The 17,241-nt window shown below is 39.8% G+C and overlaps 1 protein-coding gene across 3 annotated transcripts in view; it reads right to left on the bottom strand.

The window, feature by feature from the left end:
• Nucleotides 1-17,241, bottom strand: part of hook3 (hook microtubule-tethering protein 3) — a 48,029-nt gene that overhangs the window by 17,495 nt on the left and 13,293 nt on the right. For 2 of the 3 annotated variants that reach the window (XM_036528356.1, XM_036528357.1), the window contains exons 2-8: nucleotides 8,598-8,683; nucleotides 7,883-7,955; nucleotides 7,463-7,513; nucleotides 6,138-6,270; nucleotides 4,882-4,949; nucleotides 4,649-4,711; nucleotides 4,337-4,420 (exon numbers count right to left, since the gene is read on the bottom strand). In XM_036528356.1, the coding sequence (XP_036384249.1) occupies nucleotides 4,337-4,420; nucleotides 4,649-4,711; nucleotides 4,882-4,949; nucleotides 6,138-6,270; nucleotides 7,463-7,513; nucleotides 7,883-7,955; nucleotides 8,598-8,683 (558 nt within the window). Of the gene's footprint in view, nucleotides 1-3,523; nucleotides 3,587-4,336; nucleotides 4,421-4,648; nucleotides 4,712-4,881; nucleotides 4,950-6,137; nucleotides 6,271-7,462; nucleotides 7,514-7,882; nucleotides 7,956-8,597; nucleotides 8,684-17,241 lie in introns of all 3 variants that reach the window. The other variant, XM_036528355.1, reaches the window with a different exon arrangement.

Raw genomic sequence — 17,241 nt, 5'->3', positions numbered from 1 at the left:
TATTCATGTTTCTTTTTGTGCACAATAAAAGCACCTTTTTTGGATTTAAAAATGATTTGCCACAAGTGATTCTGTTTGATGACTGGCTCTCACTGGAAGGTTTTCCTCTACAAGAAACACTGCTAAGGAAAAGTACTGGGATGCTCGGAGAGGTTAATAAGTACATCGTTAAGCAAACCTATGCAATCATGCTCATACACCAAGGAGTTTCATTATGCTATCAATAGTAGATAGTATAGCTAATAACAACTTCAATGATTATAAGAGATATTTATTTCTTTAATAGTCACTATCAAATTCTCATCAGACAGTTTGTAAAATAGACCGTTTGATTTGGTATACATCTATAGGTCATCAGTTAAAATATAAGTACATGCATGATGGAGGCAAAACAGAAAAGATGAATTGTATCTTAAATTTTAAACATGATGATAACAGGTTATTCTGCAGTGGAAAAACCAACCACATACACACACAAAATAATGGAAAAACAAACGTGTTTTAGTGCCGAAATGGCCGCATGCAGTCCGTGTGGCCTTTTATGTGACGCAAGGGATCCAGATTTGAAGCATTCATTCACAAATCTGACAGAAAAGCAAAAGCGTGGTGGTGGTGGTGGTTTGAAAACAAAATGTTGTTGTTAGTTTTACAGTGTCTTTTCGTAAGAAAAGACTGCCTGAGGAAAAACTCTACTGCTAAAGATTCATGCCTTTCCACACTATTATGGTACTGGTCATAAAACAGTTAACTGAGAAAACACATTTCATTTAACGTTTCTGCATTTTTTTTAAAGATTGTTATCGAAATACAGATGTTATTTTTTTCTGATGAATTATCATTCGGGTACTTTCATGAAAAATGATTTGGAAAAACTATGCAAATAAATAAAAGAATGTCTTTCCAGTAATTCTGGCAGAACACACTGAAATTCCATGAATGGAACACCAAACTAATACAAACATTTAACAGAGCAAATTAATACTCAATAAAGACCATAGTAAAAACGGTGCATTTCAAAATTCCTACACTTTCCTTTTACATGACAAAGATAGGATTAGATGCCAGGCGGGCATTGGGGTAAAAGTACAATCCGAGTGTTCTCTTGTTAGATCTCCCCAGGTGAGGCAGAGAGTTATTCAGGAGAGAAAGCTAGCTAATTTGTTTATTTATCACATATATTTCGGGCTGTCAGAATTTCATTTTTATATCATTAAAAATCTATCAATACGAAATTCACAAAGCTCAAACCTACAGACGTAGGGAAAAAAATCCAACTGATAGAAAAAAGCAGCTTGCTTTTCTGTTTTGATTTGACATATGGTAAAGGAACAGCTCTATTCCCTGCGGGCACAACCATGCCAACCAAAAGAGGTCCTTATAATATGCTAGGCCTACAGTCCAGATAATTGATATATTATATTATTATATATTTCACATACGAGGGAAAAAAATGTCAAATTGGATCATACTTATGTCAAGCTACATATTACATATGTGTGTATATGTAAATGTGAAGATATTTCACTTGTAAGAAAATATATGGTATATATTTATACGTCAGACAGGAACAGAAAAAACATTACTGTCAACATGGATGGTAAACTGGATTGTTACTTTGTGAATGGAGGAAAAGAACGAGCACAAAACAGTCTAACCTGCCTCCAAACTAGAGACATTAAGTAGCCAGGACAACAGCGCCTTTACAGTTGCCCAGGACCATGTATCCTACCTCTACGGCATAGGTAATTACAAAAAAAGACAGTGCACCCTACCTGCATTTTCAAAATTGTGCATATAATAATATGAAGCTGAGGACCGGGGAATACAGCAATCTGCTTACAACTCACAACAAGTATTATGATACTCGTTATAAACAGGATTCATTAATAATAAAAAAAGCTAGCAATGGAATGCAGTGCATCTCTTCTCTTGCTCTAATTACCAAAAACTCAGCATGTTAAATATTTTGAGAGAAAAAAAAGCTGTTTAATTTAGCTAGGTATCTGAACGCCAGTTGTCAAGGAAGGAATAAGAAAGACAAAAAACTACTGTAGTAAGACCAATAAAACTGAGAAAATGGCCATTCCACAGCCTACGCTGTAAGACTCTAAGAAAGGCATTGTACCATGAAAACAAATACAATTTTGTTTTCATGGTACAATGGTACAACACCACAGTGCCAATTATCGTGAAGACAGTCAAAACCAATTAATTCAAGTCAAATTATTCTTTGAATTAAGATTAGAACATCGACCTCACTAATGGCACCGTATATCACACAGTGCCAGCAATTCCCAAGGTGACATTAAAGTAATGTTAGTTATTTTAATTTTACTTAACGAAAGATACGTGAAAATATCGACCACTTCAAATGTTTTGTTCCATGCTTATTGAGCTTAGCAAAGGACATTTCTCAATATAAAGATAAATCTTTTAAACAAAAGTCTATTCTTCCCCTTCAACCGCTTATAAAATTCCAATGTTCTGGCCTCGATTCCTTTAAGCAGTATATGAGTTGAATATATTTGATATAGGCGTATGTTTTGATATATGACAGATCCAGTTTGACATTGATGTATCTTCTATATTTTCACTGATATAATAAACCTGTTCTGATATATACTGTAGTTTGAATAATCTTGAACTGAATACCTTTCCATATTAACAATAAAAATACCTTTTAAAATACATTTAAAACATGAAAATGGCCTCATTACATTAGTTTCCTTCTGGCTTCTACATTCGGTCTACAACAATATGAAAAGTAGATGACCCACTACCACTAAATTCCCACAAGAGTGGATTTGTAACAATTATAATAATGTGAAAACTCAATGTGGTGAAACTTAAGTGGACTGGATGCTGTTTTGGTCTGTTTTTTTTTTTTAGCCATGGCAGAGGGAGGGTATTCATTCTTTTACAAAGACAAATGAGCTGCTGCCCTATCCTAGTCATATCCTTTCTGTTCCCTGATGCCCAACTGTTATAGCCTGGTTTAAGTTACACCAAAACCTCACTCCACTACAGCATGTTGAACACCTGCCAGCTGCTACCATCTTTGGACTAATGAAGACAACAATTGTACTGAAAGGAATAACTGTCCTCTGGGAATTTCAAGATGAAACTAAAACCTTCGACATATGCATTCACCACTAAACAAGCATTAAATTATTGGTCTGTGGCCTGTAGTCAACCACATTCCTCATAATTCATTTGTACTATCCAAGATGGTTTTTAAAATGGGTGTCTCTCCATGAGGCAACAGCAGCACAGTGGACTACAGTTTGGCACTTCCTGACACAGCCACAGGGGTTCCTCTCTCTCTCTCACATGAGTAGGTGACAGGAGGGCGTTAGTCTGAGGGCGTGGTGTGACAGACAGCACGGAGTCAGACAGGACAGCTGATGCGCACACAAATAGTTAAAGGGCCTGGATTGGCCAGAGATGCTGTTAAAAGCAGGCGGTAAATCCAGGGCTTTCAGACGCCAACACCAAGAAAAGAAGAAAAAAAAACAGCATTTACCCTCTCCTCTAGTTCAATATACTCTAATCTCAGTCTATCTCGCTCCTCTTGAACAAGGTATGCCTTCAAAGCAAGGCAGAGTGGAGAGGTTACAGTAGGCAAGGAAACAACAAAATCAGACAAAGTGATGGGAGAAAGAGAACAACACAGAATTTTGCAGAGTTTCCGCGACACAGTGATAAACATCCCTCTAACATTGCTTACTTCAAACAACAATTTCAGGAATGGCAGTTTGGTGAAATGCCATGACAGATCAAAGAGCAAACTTCACAATTATCCAGAAACAGAATCTCTTGATATTTTTTGCCATGTACTTCAAATGATTATCTTAACTGGGAGCTTTTTTTGTTAAAACACTGTGCTGTTGTGTTATCCATGGACTGAAACAGGCTCTCAGTAGTATGGGGAGATGAACGAAGAATTTGATCATTCATAACTCTGTCTCACCTGACCCCAGAAACTTCTTCCAGTTAAAATTAGTGCATCCGTGGAGTGCATATTTGTACCCAGGAAACTATATATAATCAGCGATTTCATGCAAACATATTATTTCATATACTAACTTAGATGGATTTATAAAAGACCATGAGAATAATACAGTACACAATGAATAAAAAATACATAGCAGATACTAAAGCCTTGTGCACTTAAAGTCATTTTAAAAGTTACACAACTACATAAACATGAATACAAGCATGATATGTACGTAAGTGAAGATGAAGATGCAACTTAATATCAAACAATCACAAGTGAAAAGCTGCTCTTAATAACAAAAAAAGAACTTAAAAGGCCAAAACGTCCAATCTATCCAACCTGCATGTCCAACTCATGACAGCGCTGAGCAATTTCTTCTTTGGTCGCCAGAGCATCATTGAGCTCCTCCACAGTTTTCTTCAGCTGAGAAAGAAACAGCATTTTCAGAAAAAAAAAATATATATATTTTCCAGAATTTTCTTTCTGTTAAAATGATAGTAATCTACATCTGGAGCAGATAACATCCCAATCTGTCAATCAATACTGTTAGTCACTGTCATTTAAATGAGCTAAATCCAACATTGACTTCTTTATGTACAGTACATGGATATATAGATTGACATGAAAGTAAATGAACCCGCAACTTCTGACCTGTCTGTCGAGGTCGACGTACGAGTCGTTTCCTGCCATGACAGGGGTCTCTTTGCTCATCAGCTAAAAAGGAAACACGGATTACATTAATGGCTGCTTCAAAAACATTTACAAAAGAACTGATTTCAAAAACAATGGTTCAGCAGCTACACTGGTGTTAAGTTACATAGCAACTATAATACTATATTTATAGACTTACCCATGTCTTTATGCTTTTTGATAGAAATGCATACCTCTTGAATTGCTGTCATGACAACATGCTGTACAGACTCCTCCATCATCATTATGGTCTGGATGTATTCTGTAACAATAAGACAAAATAAAAGTCAATGACTGTCTTTGTAAAGTGTGACCGTTCAATAGGTTCCACACTCAGGTTCAGGGTAAGCTTAACTGTGAAAAGGAAAATAAAACAAGTGTTATATTTCCATTTTAACCATGTATCTGTCTTCAGTTTCACAAAGTAAAAAAACTTGTGATGTGCACCTGAATAATGGAGAACAGCAACAGTCCTTTAATAAGACACTATGGTCATATACTGCACAGTGCTGAAAGAGTTATGGGTCATAATTTGGGATTGTTGCAACCTGAGAGGTGGCATCACCCGCTGTACTATGTTTATAAACAATACTGCAAAAACGAGATGTATGCTGGAATCAAGTTTTTTTTACAGAGTAATGCATGATGGAGGAACCCTTATTTCCGCATAAACATAGTTTAACTAAAAATAGAGATATAGTTCTTGTTCATCTCTGTGAGGTCTGCGTTTTACACAGTTTTCATCCCCATGAAGGTCAGGACCTCAGTCCCCACCCCCTAAAAGCTGCTACTTGTATTACTTGCTGGTTGTTTTATGTGTAGTATCGCAATGTGTTGGGTTCTGTAATCTAGTGACTGTGTGATATATAGCAGTATGTGTACTTGGCTTCCCTTAGCTTCTAGGCTGTCTAGTCAGGTTGCACAAGTTAACTTGTGGTTGGGCTTGAACAGTGTTATGCTCACATTCACTGCTCTTTAAGTGTTGTTAGTCTGGTCTGACACTGTTGCTCACTTAATTTGAAAGCCTCAGTCTGCAGTAATTCTGGGATCTCCTCTCTGGTCCCCGGGCAGCGAAACCCGTTCCATTCCGTCAGTGCCGTTTCACAGCCCAGCGGGCTCATTTCGGCGAACCATGAGGGACGCATCTCGCCCGTTTCATCGAAGCACTGCTGGGGCCAAACACGTGCGCTGTGCCAAAACAAACCGGCATCCCCTCCGAACAACGGTCACGTTCTCTGACCTGGTAACCTTCCAGCCCTCAGCTGGCGTCTACGGGAGATCTACCCATAAACTGCGGATGATCGGTTAGGAATTTGAACTGGCGTTTGAGATTCTTCTCAGCTGTTGGCTGAAAGCTTTCTGAATCCTTCACAACATGGGATTTCCAGGGATGGACATGACCGCCATGCGTGTCTCATATGCACCCTTAGAGGGAAGCCTCCACACACACCTTGTTTCTGCTCGCAGTTGACTGCGCAGCCGAGGATGAGCTGCAGCATCCTGCCCAGCTCGGCTGCGTCCGAGTGCTCCCCGACCAGGTTGACGTCTGGGAGGGTGAAGTCATTGATCTGCTGGCCCAGCACCTACGGGACGGAAAAGGAGCCTACAATCAGAGGTAGCCCTAAGTGGTTACGGAAAGTAGCAAATAACATGACTGTAAAACTACTTTAACTTTGGTTTCTTGTAAGAGGAAACCAAAGGTTTGCCATTGCCAGACACCAATACCTTTCTGTAGTTTAGTATAAAACTGCATTTAGATTTCATAGTGGGTTAACTAATAGAACAGCAAAGAAACATAGCAAGTTCATTTGCCTACAGCGGTCCAACTCAACAAGACAGTCCCCTTGTTATTTTTGTGTTTTTATATGCAAAAAGGTTTACTTCAGTACTGAAGATAAATTGAGGTTGTCATGGCAGTGGTGTCTATAACCAAGAAAACAGGGTGCTTGCTTTCAATATACTTATTTTCAGAGTTGTCCTTCGACCACAAGTTAGATGAAAAAAATAACTGCGACACTGAATAAGGAAAATTAAACTCCCCTTGCTCTCGGATACGCTCGCATTTTATTAGGATCGAAAATAACACTTCGCTCCTGAGTTTGGCATAGAGCACACATTCACTACAAAACCATACCTGATCTGCCTGTTACTCCTGCTCGGAGAAAGCACCAAGTACTGGTGTTTAGGGTTTGCTGCTAGGTTTTTAATCCTGTGTGCAGCCTTGGAGGGAGAGGATGTGGTATAATGTATGGAAAGGTGAACTCTTTATGGAAGTAATGTAAAATAAATGTTGCAGCCTGGTTTAAGTGTAATGTCAGAGACTACAGAAATTGTTGTTGCAAGTATAACATCAGTACCTGTTTAACATATATTTATTCTATTAGTTTGACAGACTGCTTTTCAACATTTAAACCCAGAGAAAGCGTGTGCCAAAAGAACACAAGAATTATAAATCAAAGCCTTTAATCTGCACTGATACTGTGATTCACCCAATTTCACAACTATGAAATGGTTTTCTAGGGTCAAATCCAGAATCACTGAAGATGAATGGCAACCTGGACATGTAACAAACAAGGCCTCCAAATATGAAACTCTATGCAAAAGTTATAAGTGTATACCCCCTGAGAATTACATTGAAGCACACAGTTATTAAATTTTGACCATGAATGTGAGAAGATATGTGAAAAGGGTCAAAAGGGTGAATGTCTAGCTGAATAACACATACAGATCACATAAAACATCTAAAAATACCCTCTGCCACCATCGTTAACTTACCTCATGGTTGTAATCCAAAATTCCCTTCAATATTTTCTTTAAATTGCTGACCTAAGAGAGAAAAGCACTGACACGTAAGAATGACTGTGACAACGGAAAACTGGCATCCGTTAGAGATTCTGTTTCTCCAACTGCTTGTCACGAGAAAGTTGATCTAAACCACAGGTGCTCAGCCACTCATGACGCTGGGGTTAGTTTTAGACTGGGAGCCTTGATGTTTTTACAGGGTTCAAATGATCCTACAAATACAAAACATTTTGTAGACGTAAAACTTCAACTAGATACAAACCTCAGAGCTCAAGTCAAAAGATTCAACAATATCTCACAGACACAAACTTGTACCTGCAAGCTCACAAACACATTTTCAGAATAAAAACAGGAGCACGCATTCATTCTAGAAGAAAAATGGGCACTTCATACCTTTAATCTCCAATTATCCCCAACTTCAGATTTTATCCGACTTATCCAGTTGTCGTTAAAATATACAATATCTCTGAAAACAAACAGAAAATAAATAATTTAATATTAATGATAACAGTAAAAAAAAAAAACATACTGACCGAACTGACTGAACAATTCATGTTAAGTGTACCATGAGGAGTTGCAAATCAATAAAAATAATAATACAACTGTAAAACAACATAAATCATATTTGCAGCCATTTTAAATGCAAAATTGGGCTTTGCTTTCATTTTCAGACAGGCCACTTGGAAAATTGGCATCCAGTCAATAATACAAATGGATGTTTCCCAGAAAAACACAGGAAGACAGCAAAGGTCCATCTGGATTCAACTCTCAGAGGACACCAGCAGGTGGGATAAATAGACTTTAGAGATTTCCCAATAAAAACAAGCTTTGCGGTTTGATTTATCTGATACTGTGGGCACAACTCTATCAGACAGTCACCAGGCCTTCCCACACTGAAACCCATAGCACCTATCTACCTTATCACTCTGAGAGGATAACCCTTTTACTCAACCACATTTTATCACTAACATCATTGCTTAAGTGAGAGACTACAAGAGATATGGATTAATTTCTTACCGAAATCCATTAGTTTCAATATAACACATCATTTGCAGACATTGAGGCCACAGACAATGTAGATCATGTACAACAGTAAGAGATCACTTACATTTTTTGAAGGACCTGTGCCATTACAACCCCACTTGTGAGGTCTTCTACTGTTTTGCATGGCGCCTCAACCCCAAAGGTCTGGATCTGAGGATTCAAAAATTACATGATTATTATCAACAATATCAGTCATTTTGTTAGAACGGTTTTACACCAACTCTCACATGTCTACCAGCTTGGACACCCACTGCCTTCATCCAAGCAATACTAAGTACATGTGGAATAAAGGATGGTTCAAACAGAAATTTTTAATTTCACAGGCAAGACACAGGCAATGTACTGGTATTTCCTTCCAGTAAAGATTAAAGTATATGGTCTGAAAGTATATGGTCTGCTCTGTATACAGGTTTTAGTGTGCAGCTGTTCTGACATGCAGAATGAAACACCAGTTTTACACTTCTATGCTGTACTTGGGAATGTAGGTCTGTACTGTAGGCCAGCCTATAGTGCAGTGTTAGAATTTTAAAGGAGAAAACCTAAAATAATGTCATCTCCATCTCATATGTAAGGAACCACCTACTTCACAAGCCATCTTCAACGGAGAGTCCATTTTAACCGTTTTGAGTATCAAAAGGTATCACAGTAATCCACACAGAGACGAAAGGCAGGAAGTTCATAATCATAGATATCAACTGGTATAAACAATGTGAGTGAATCATTTTTCCCCCTCCAAGACTGATGACTAATGGTCACAGAGCAGAGAAACACAGCAAAACAGACGATGCCTGTATTGGGCAGCATTTGTACTACAGTTACAAAAATGGGAAAAGGGGCCATAATTGGTCTTTTCTCCACTGATTCAGCGCTTAGTCTAACACACATAGTTAACATTCAGACTTTCCATATCTTATAGCCGGCCCCAGAGGGGGCACAGATGTCTAAAAGCTTGACGACTTATCATTCAGACAATTCCTGCTCTGAAATGCCAGGATTCAGATAAAAGGCAGAGCGTTCTGGTAAATTAGTTACTCACTGCAAGTGAACAGGCCACAGTTACATCAAATGTCCACATTCAACATAAACCACAACAGGCCACAATCCATTGCTCCTTCTGAAGTGTAAACAAGCGATTCGGCCATGTGTACAGAGGACATGCCACAGCAGTTAAATCAGGCAGCTAACAGTAGCACATTAATCTGATTTCAAAGCTTTGCCTTGCGGCTCACTGCCTACACAGAGAGATTATTCGGTGCTTCCCTGCTGCTTTACTAAACACCTTGTGTGTTAATATGGTATTATATTCTGATCAAGTGAAAACGTGAGGAGAGCTAGGACTGTTCTCTGAAGATGTACCAATATCCTACCCTGCCAGTATCACTTCACATTTACTTGGAGCTTGAATTAATTCAATAATTAAGTTTTTGACAAAGTGAAGCGTCTGAAATGAACATAATTGGATGAAGGCCTACCAAGAACCATGAACATTGCTTACACAACAGATTCATACAGGCTTGGTGCATCTGACCAAACATTTTCCCTGGGTTTAATTAGGTCACAGGCATCATGGATGTGAAGACTGCTAATATCAAAAATGATACATTTTATTATTTTTTTCCTACTACCTAAATAACCCAGGCCACTGTCACTCTGCTGAGAATCTGCTGTTTAAGGATAGAGGATGTATTTTTCCAGGACATCTGCTTTTCCTCTTTTACTCACACTTGTGGGCCTGCCTACAAATTTAAGACCTTATCTTACAGACACGCATATTGAGCAGTTTCAGCGCCAAGTATTCCCACAGACCTGGCCTGAAGTGAAAGTCTCAGAATCTTCATGACATAAACCCACACAACACCCCTGTACCACAAACAATCCTTTTCCTTCCATCAACTACAAAGCATATACAAACTTGCATTACCAATCTCACTGCAAACTCTCTGTGCAAAACACAGAACAACACAGACACCGAACACATTGTAGTGGGGTAGTCCCTCCCCACACCTAAAGTTTTGTATTACATAAGATGTCCAGTGTTTTCATGGCCTGCTTCAGTGGTCAGAAATATCTCAGGTCTGTCGTCAGCCACGCCTGCAGTGCAGACACAGAGTCACTTTGTAATGCTGTTTAGAGTGCTGATGAAAGTGAGGCAGAGTTGTGTGTCTCACCCATGGACTGGCATTTCGACATCTCGCAATGAAAACACATTCCTACAGGCCTTTTCAGCTGTGGGACATGGACTGGAAAACACGTGATACAACCTTCAGCCTAAACCATCACCTTTGATTTGTATTTAAAATTTTAACACTGGATTTCTCTACTATGCCTGCAGCCTGTTTCATTTAAGCTGAGTCTTGCATTGCTTGGTAAATATGCCTTTACCACCACGGTCTGGTTATGACAGAAGCTGGCCATGTGTCGTTCACATGACAAAGGTCGCAGTCATGCACAGTGCGTCAAAAGGATTCTTTCCCCTGGTGTTACATGCTTTCATCACCACCACCTTCAACTTCCTGGCAGCGCCTTAAGCAGGCTCCCTCACTGCCAGGTGATCCCAGACTAGGCATCAGTAAGTGAGCAGTTTCCATGACAGAACTTTGTCCTGTTAAGGCCAGCTTAAATCAAGCTGCTGGCTCCAAACTAATGGAACCCCAGCGTTCTGCCAGACCTGTGGGAAAAAATAGCATTTTTGGTGCCCTCTAGGAGAGACCGATAGTTTATGGCTATCCACACAGCACCCAGAGATCCTCTCACTTGGTCTGTGCAGAAGTAACACAATTGGTTTTAATACATTTGTTTATGGTCATATTCTTTCTTCTCTGAATAGCAGATAAAGATACATAGTTACCACTAATTTGTTATTCAGTCTCTGGAGCAATCCTCTTCAGATAAGGTATTTGCATTATGTTTTACAAAACAGGGGTTTCAGACAGGGATTCAAATATATCCACAATGTACGACTGTGATTATGGTTAGAAAACCTTTTTTCTAGGTAGGTAGTAGGTCTTTTAAACAAGTGAGCCACAATCAGGTCCACCAATACCTCTGTTTTAGCCAGTCTAAATGTATCTTCTTTTATCAAAACAAAGCAATGTTAAACTGAGGACTTACTGAAGTGGAAGCCTCAATACAGTGCTGATTTGTGTGCCAATAATGCCCAACTCAAACATGACGTCAGTGGTATCCCATGTCTTCAAGACTATGCAGCATCTGGTCAAGATAGGCCTTCTAATCTCCAGACATCTCCCATTCACTTAAAACCATCTCTGCACATTGACCAGACAGGTCTAGATAAGAGCTCCTGTCATGATATGAAATGCCTTTTACATTGTCATTCAGCAGACTGGACTTCAGCCAAAGTGGCCCATTCTTTCCCTCCACATCTCCACTTTCCATATTAAAATGTCACTTCTTGTACTGCTCACAACAATCTGGCTTGATTTGTGTAATAGTTTTCCGATAAGAACAAAAATCCAAGGGTTCTTCAAGAAGAGCCATGTGACATTTGACTCTGAAACTCAACTCTGAGCCAGGTTTCTAGATTTTAGTCAGCCCGGGATGTCCAATGAAAAATTATCAAAGGTTAACCTGTAAATTATCATTAAGAGGATACAATCACAAAAAGAAGTCATCTTCAAAGAAGACATCTTCAAAGAAGACGTAAGTCTCTAAAAATGGAAAAAAGGAAAAAGGAGAAGTGTCTGCTCTATGCACCAAACAAACACAAAAGTAACTGGGGCTTTTAAGTCAGATTTACAATATACATCTGACTAAACACAGGCTATTACATAGTACATCTAACTAAACACCTACCTACACTTTAAATTTCTCAACCTGGATTCATCCACTGTAATTTCAGAGATCATACTGGATTGTTCCGGCCAGGGCACTGCCTTTCTCTCAACTCTGAGGCGCTGTGTAAATCAATCAGATTATCTGGAGCCCCTATGGAACAGCCACAAGGTCTCCACATCAACACTGCCACTGAGGCAGAGATGTCAGCCATCAATGATGCTTGAGAAATAAGCATTGATTTTGTTGTAAACAAAAGAATAGCAGCAAGGCAAGATATGTGTTGGACAGAAGCACAAGATGAGGAGTTTGCTGAGCTATGGCAAGGAGGAGGGATTAGTTGACCCACAGTTTACTGTGTAGTGACATATGGCTTGTGCGTCATTGCTACATCCTGAGGTGTTGACACATGCTACGAAACCCCCATCGCCCGTTCTCCTACAGAATAGCTAACCTGTGTAAAGTGGCAAGCACACTATGTGTAGGATTTTCAAGGATCCTATTGTGTAAATGCAAGCTGCTTACACTATGCATCTGAAAGACTGTGTCCTCTTGCATAATCAACCTACAATCAGCTACATTGGCTTGGATTTCGCTTTATCTCCATGTGGCTGGGGTTTCAGGAGGTTGTTTACGAGAGCAACAGTAAAGCGCTCACTGACTCAGCAGGGGGTTCAGGCAAGGTTTGTTTCAGCGGGAGCGGTCATGTTTTCCCATCAAATGAACTGCTGTCCTCCTGACCCTCCTGCTACAGTGACAACACACTGCCATTAAAAATCATCTACGCTGCATGATGCTCCATCAATATATTGGGTTACATCACGCATTACTGCCAGCTAAGCTTTTACCCTGATAGATTTTTGTATTTTCAACATGTACTCTTGTACATGTCTGATCACAATAAAAATGGCTGGTGAATGTGGTCTTCGGTTCTTTGGAATAACAAGAGAAACAGGCATAGCGTCTTATCTACAGTTAATTTATCAGTCCCTGGTAGAACCAGGATTGAATGGGCCCAGTGAGTGGGTTCAGCTGTCGGTAAGTGTGACAGCAAATGCTAAATCAGTAGCAAATTTGCCATTTGACACAACGAGGACATCCTGCTTTGGGCCAGTTCTTTGTCAGGATTCTTCTACAAAGAAGGAATTGCTGTTGTCGTCACTGATCCATGTCTTGTAGGGACAGCAGTGATTTTGTCTTCTCTTTTTCAGAAAGCATGCTTATCTACAGCAGTAAAATGTGTATGCCTTGTCAAATCTAAAACAACTACAGCAACCTTACAAGTCATATCCAGTTTGAACTTGCAAGAATGCACTTCTTATTTTCTGTGGGAACACAGACTCAGGAACAGGTTTACAGACGGACAGGAAGACGGCCATATTTGCCACATCAGAGCAGCCTGAGTCAGCTGGTTTCTGGCACGCGGCCAAGGGGCTGAACCCAAACGGTCCGGGCGGTTGCGTAACAGCAGTGACGAGGGAAGGGTTGAGGGGGTGAGCACTTTTGCACATGTCGTCAGGAACTCACTCCGGGCTGAGATGGCTGTTGGGCTGTCTGACGGAGGATGTGGAGGAGGGGAGGGGAGGGGGACAAAGGGAGACCACAGACGACTCAAAGTCAGAAGATTTCAGCCCTTCGGCCCCTCTCGGTTCTAAATTCCTGAGATTGTTGGGCTCAGGGCTCCATAGCTGTTCAGTAATGCAATGATTAAAACAAACTAAGTGAAAGCAAGTGTCAGTAAAGAAGTCTCTGTCCTGCACAGTTCTGGGGGATCCCATATACTAGCCCTGGCCCTTGAATCAACAAATTTTCATTAAATTATCCATAATTTTTAATATGTATATCTGTTTTCAGAAAAATGCACAGAAGCCACACGCTATTCTTTCCATTTACAGAGAGATGACTACCAATGCTTCAAATGTAATCAAGCTTAGACTATATAAGGCTCGAGCACAATAAATCAGTAAGGTCCAAAATACAGGCAGTGACGCCACATCCCTTTTAGGAAGCTAAGAGGAATGCAGCTGAAATTCACAGCCGAAAGAGCTGCTTCCCACAGTAACCTCCTCATCGCTTTGAGCAGGGAATTAAACATTTCCCAGTCTCTTATTTAGCCGTTTTAATGAACATCCTCTCCCAGCCCCCGGCAGCTTTTTCTTTGGTAATTGTGTAGGCGGAAGTGGACAGAAATGGCTATGCAATGTGGAAAGAGGGTCAAATCCTTCAATTCCAGCCATTTTGGAGGGCTGTGTAAAATGATAAACGATAAAATAGAGATTCCTCAGACCCTATGGTGATCACCTACAGAAAACTCCTTGCAGCTCCCTTTTCAGTGAAACATGAACCCTTTGATATGTGGACAACTCTTAAGTTTTTTTCTTCAGAGAAAATAAAAGTACATTTACTATATACAGTAGGAATAATTATAATATGTATTCAAAGTCAGTGGTATAATTTAGTTCGCAATGTGTCACCACACATTTACAAATATTGAAGACTTTGTCCCATCAACAAGCTGTCTCACGTGAAAGTGAAACCTAAAGCTGTAAATAACAGTAGAGTTAAAAAGTTCAGCTCAGATCTAAAAATAATTAGACTCAAAGAGTATAAGTAATTCCTTTGGAAAATAAACTTCATTTAATCTGCATGAAATGAGCTTGTGAGATATACTGACAATATTTTCAGTTTAGCCTGGTATAAAAGTGTTGTGCAAACTTTTGATTAAAAATCAAAAGAAAACATTTACCTCTCTAATCACAAGACAATGTCTCATTGTCCCTGTCACTTGTTACCAAGACAAAATCTCGAGATCAGTCAGGATCTCGTAATGATACCCCCATTATGTCTGATTCTGAACTGAAAGAAAAATAATAAGCAGCTGTCACCTTGACTGCAAATAGGATTCAAATGAATAATCCCATCCTAATAAATAACTGGTTTTATAACATGGTGTTGCCTGTTATAATATTTAAAGAAAAATATCAACTTGCCACTGCCTTCTTATACTGCTATTGTAAATGATGTTGATGATGTTGCTATGTTATGATTTTAATGTTGTGCATATGAAAAAGCACTTACACCTATACCTTTCCCCTCATACAATGGTTAATTATTGCTCATTTGACCACCAGCTGTGATGTCCTGTTAAGTAAGGCCCACTGCCCAACCAAAACTCACATCTGGTAGGCGCTACCCAACGAGGGCCCAGACATTAGGCTACACCAACACACCAACCCAAATCCCAGCCAAGCCACTGATCACGGTCACTGATTTCCATGTGGTAATAACTGTTAAGTGTAATTTCATGGACAACATTCCTGTAAATCTCATATTAATTGTTCCTAACAGCTGATGATTGAGACAGTCCTCAGGAATTAACTGATAAACCAGGTAACGGCAAACATTCCAGGAGAAAACGAAGATCTGATTACCACGGTCAACAGACACCACTCAAAAATCCAATCCCCATCATGCCATTCCCATGTGACTGCTCTGGTAAATTGTGAGTGATCACCGCTCTTATGAAAAAAATCACAGACATCTGTAAATAATGCAGTGCGCTCTTCAGACACATTACTGTGGCTCCACTGCTCCTCAAAGTGGCTGTGTGTCAGACCTCTGGAAAACGGGTGAATTCTCAGCGCCCCCGTCTCGCCCCTTCGCTCTACTGTCTGATCCGTTTCGGTTGCTCTGCTTGGGTGGTGGGAACTCCTCTAGAAAATTTAGGCCAAGTCATCCTTTGTTAGCATCAACCCCCTGCTGCTCTCTATAACGAACCGCTGGGGGTGTGTTGATCTGTCGTACTGATGTTGTACGAGAATCGCCTTTGTTACGAAAGAAGAGGATACAGTGGAAAAGAAACAGATAACTTGGTGGATTTCATTCGCATGGGTTCCAATAGAATTTCTAAGAAGTAACATTGGCAAAGTTATTTTCAGGGCGACTTGCTCCCACAAACAGTTTTCACACAATTAGAGGTAGGTGTTACAAACAACAAAGGGAAGACTGCAGAGACTGCCTTCACCGTTTGCAAGATATTCAGTTCAGCAGTGAAGTACAGGGTCCAACATATTTATTGATATTCACAAATAAACAGGAAGAAAAATATGAAATGAAATTTAAAATGTGTGAATTAATCACTTCACTGTGGTGAGGGAGGTCAGGGTGCGCTCTGAGGAAAACAAATGGGCACTGAACTCCAGCTGGGAGATGGCTACAAAAATATTCACAAAATGTTGAATTCTACTTTCAACTGTTCTATTACAGTTATATCCATTGTAAAGAAATCTAACGCTAATGGTAAAGTGAAAAGCCTTGCCAGGAAGGGAACACAAGTGCATTTTGCCACCACAAACTGAAAGACAAGTGGTTCAGGAGGGCAATGCAAGTCCCACAACAGAGGACTCCTGAACAGACTGGCTTCTTCGGGTTACAAAGCGTCAGAAAGAGCCATTCAAAGCAACAGGCATGAATGCTGCATTCATGGCTGGGTTTCAAGGCAGGAACCTCGTCTGAAAGCAAATGAAAAGGTGAAGCTTATGTTTGCTTCCCATACCCAGTGCGAAAAATGGTCAGGCTCGAACAGTGTTCCAGGGGCCAAGAGCCCTTGTTAAGACCAAGGGAGTTATGAACTGCAACATGTACCAGGACATTTTGGTCAAAAACATTGGTACTCCTGCAAAGAAACTCAAACCTGGCCAAAAATGGACATTTCAGCATGACAATGATACAAAACATTGATACAAAAGCACACAAATCGACAAATGACTGGAAAACTCAGTTTGCAACTCAGCTGGCCATTACAAACTAAAAACTCAACACAACTGAATATATCCTTCAAATTAAAACAAATGCCATTAAGTAAACAAATCATTTACATTATATATCATACTGCATCTGAAAAAAGAGACTTCAAT

Source organism: Megalops cyprinoides, chromosome 5, assembly GCF_013368585.1.
Source record: "Megalops cyprinoides isolate fMegCyp1 chromosome 5, fMegCyp1.pri, whole genome shotgun sequence".
Lineage (NCBI taxonomy): Eukaryota > Metazoa > Chordata > Actinopteri > Elopiformes > Megalopidae > Megalops > Megalops cyprinoides.
This window is presented reverse-complemented; position numbering and strand designations above follow the sequence as displayed.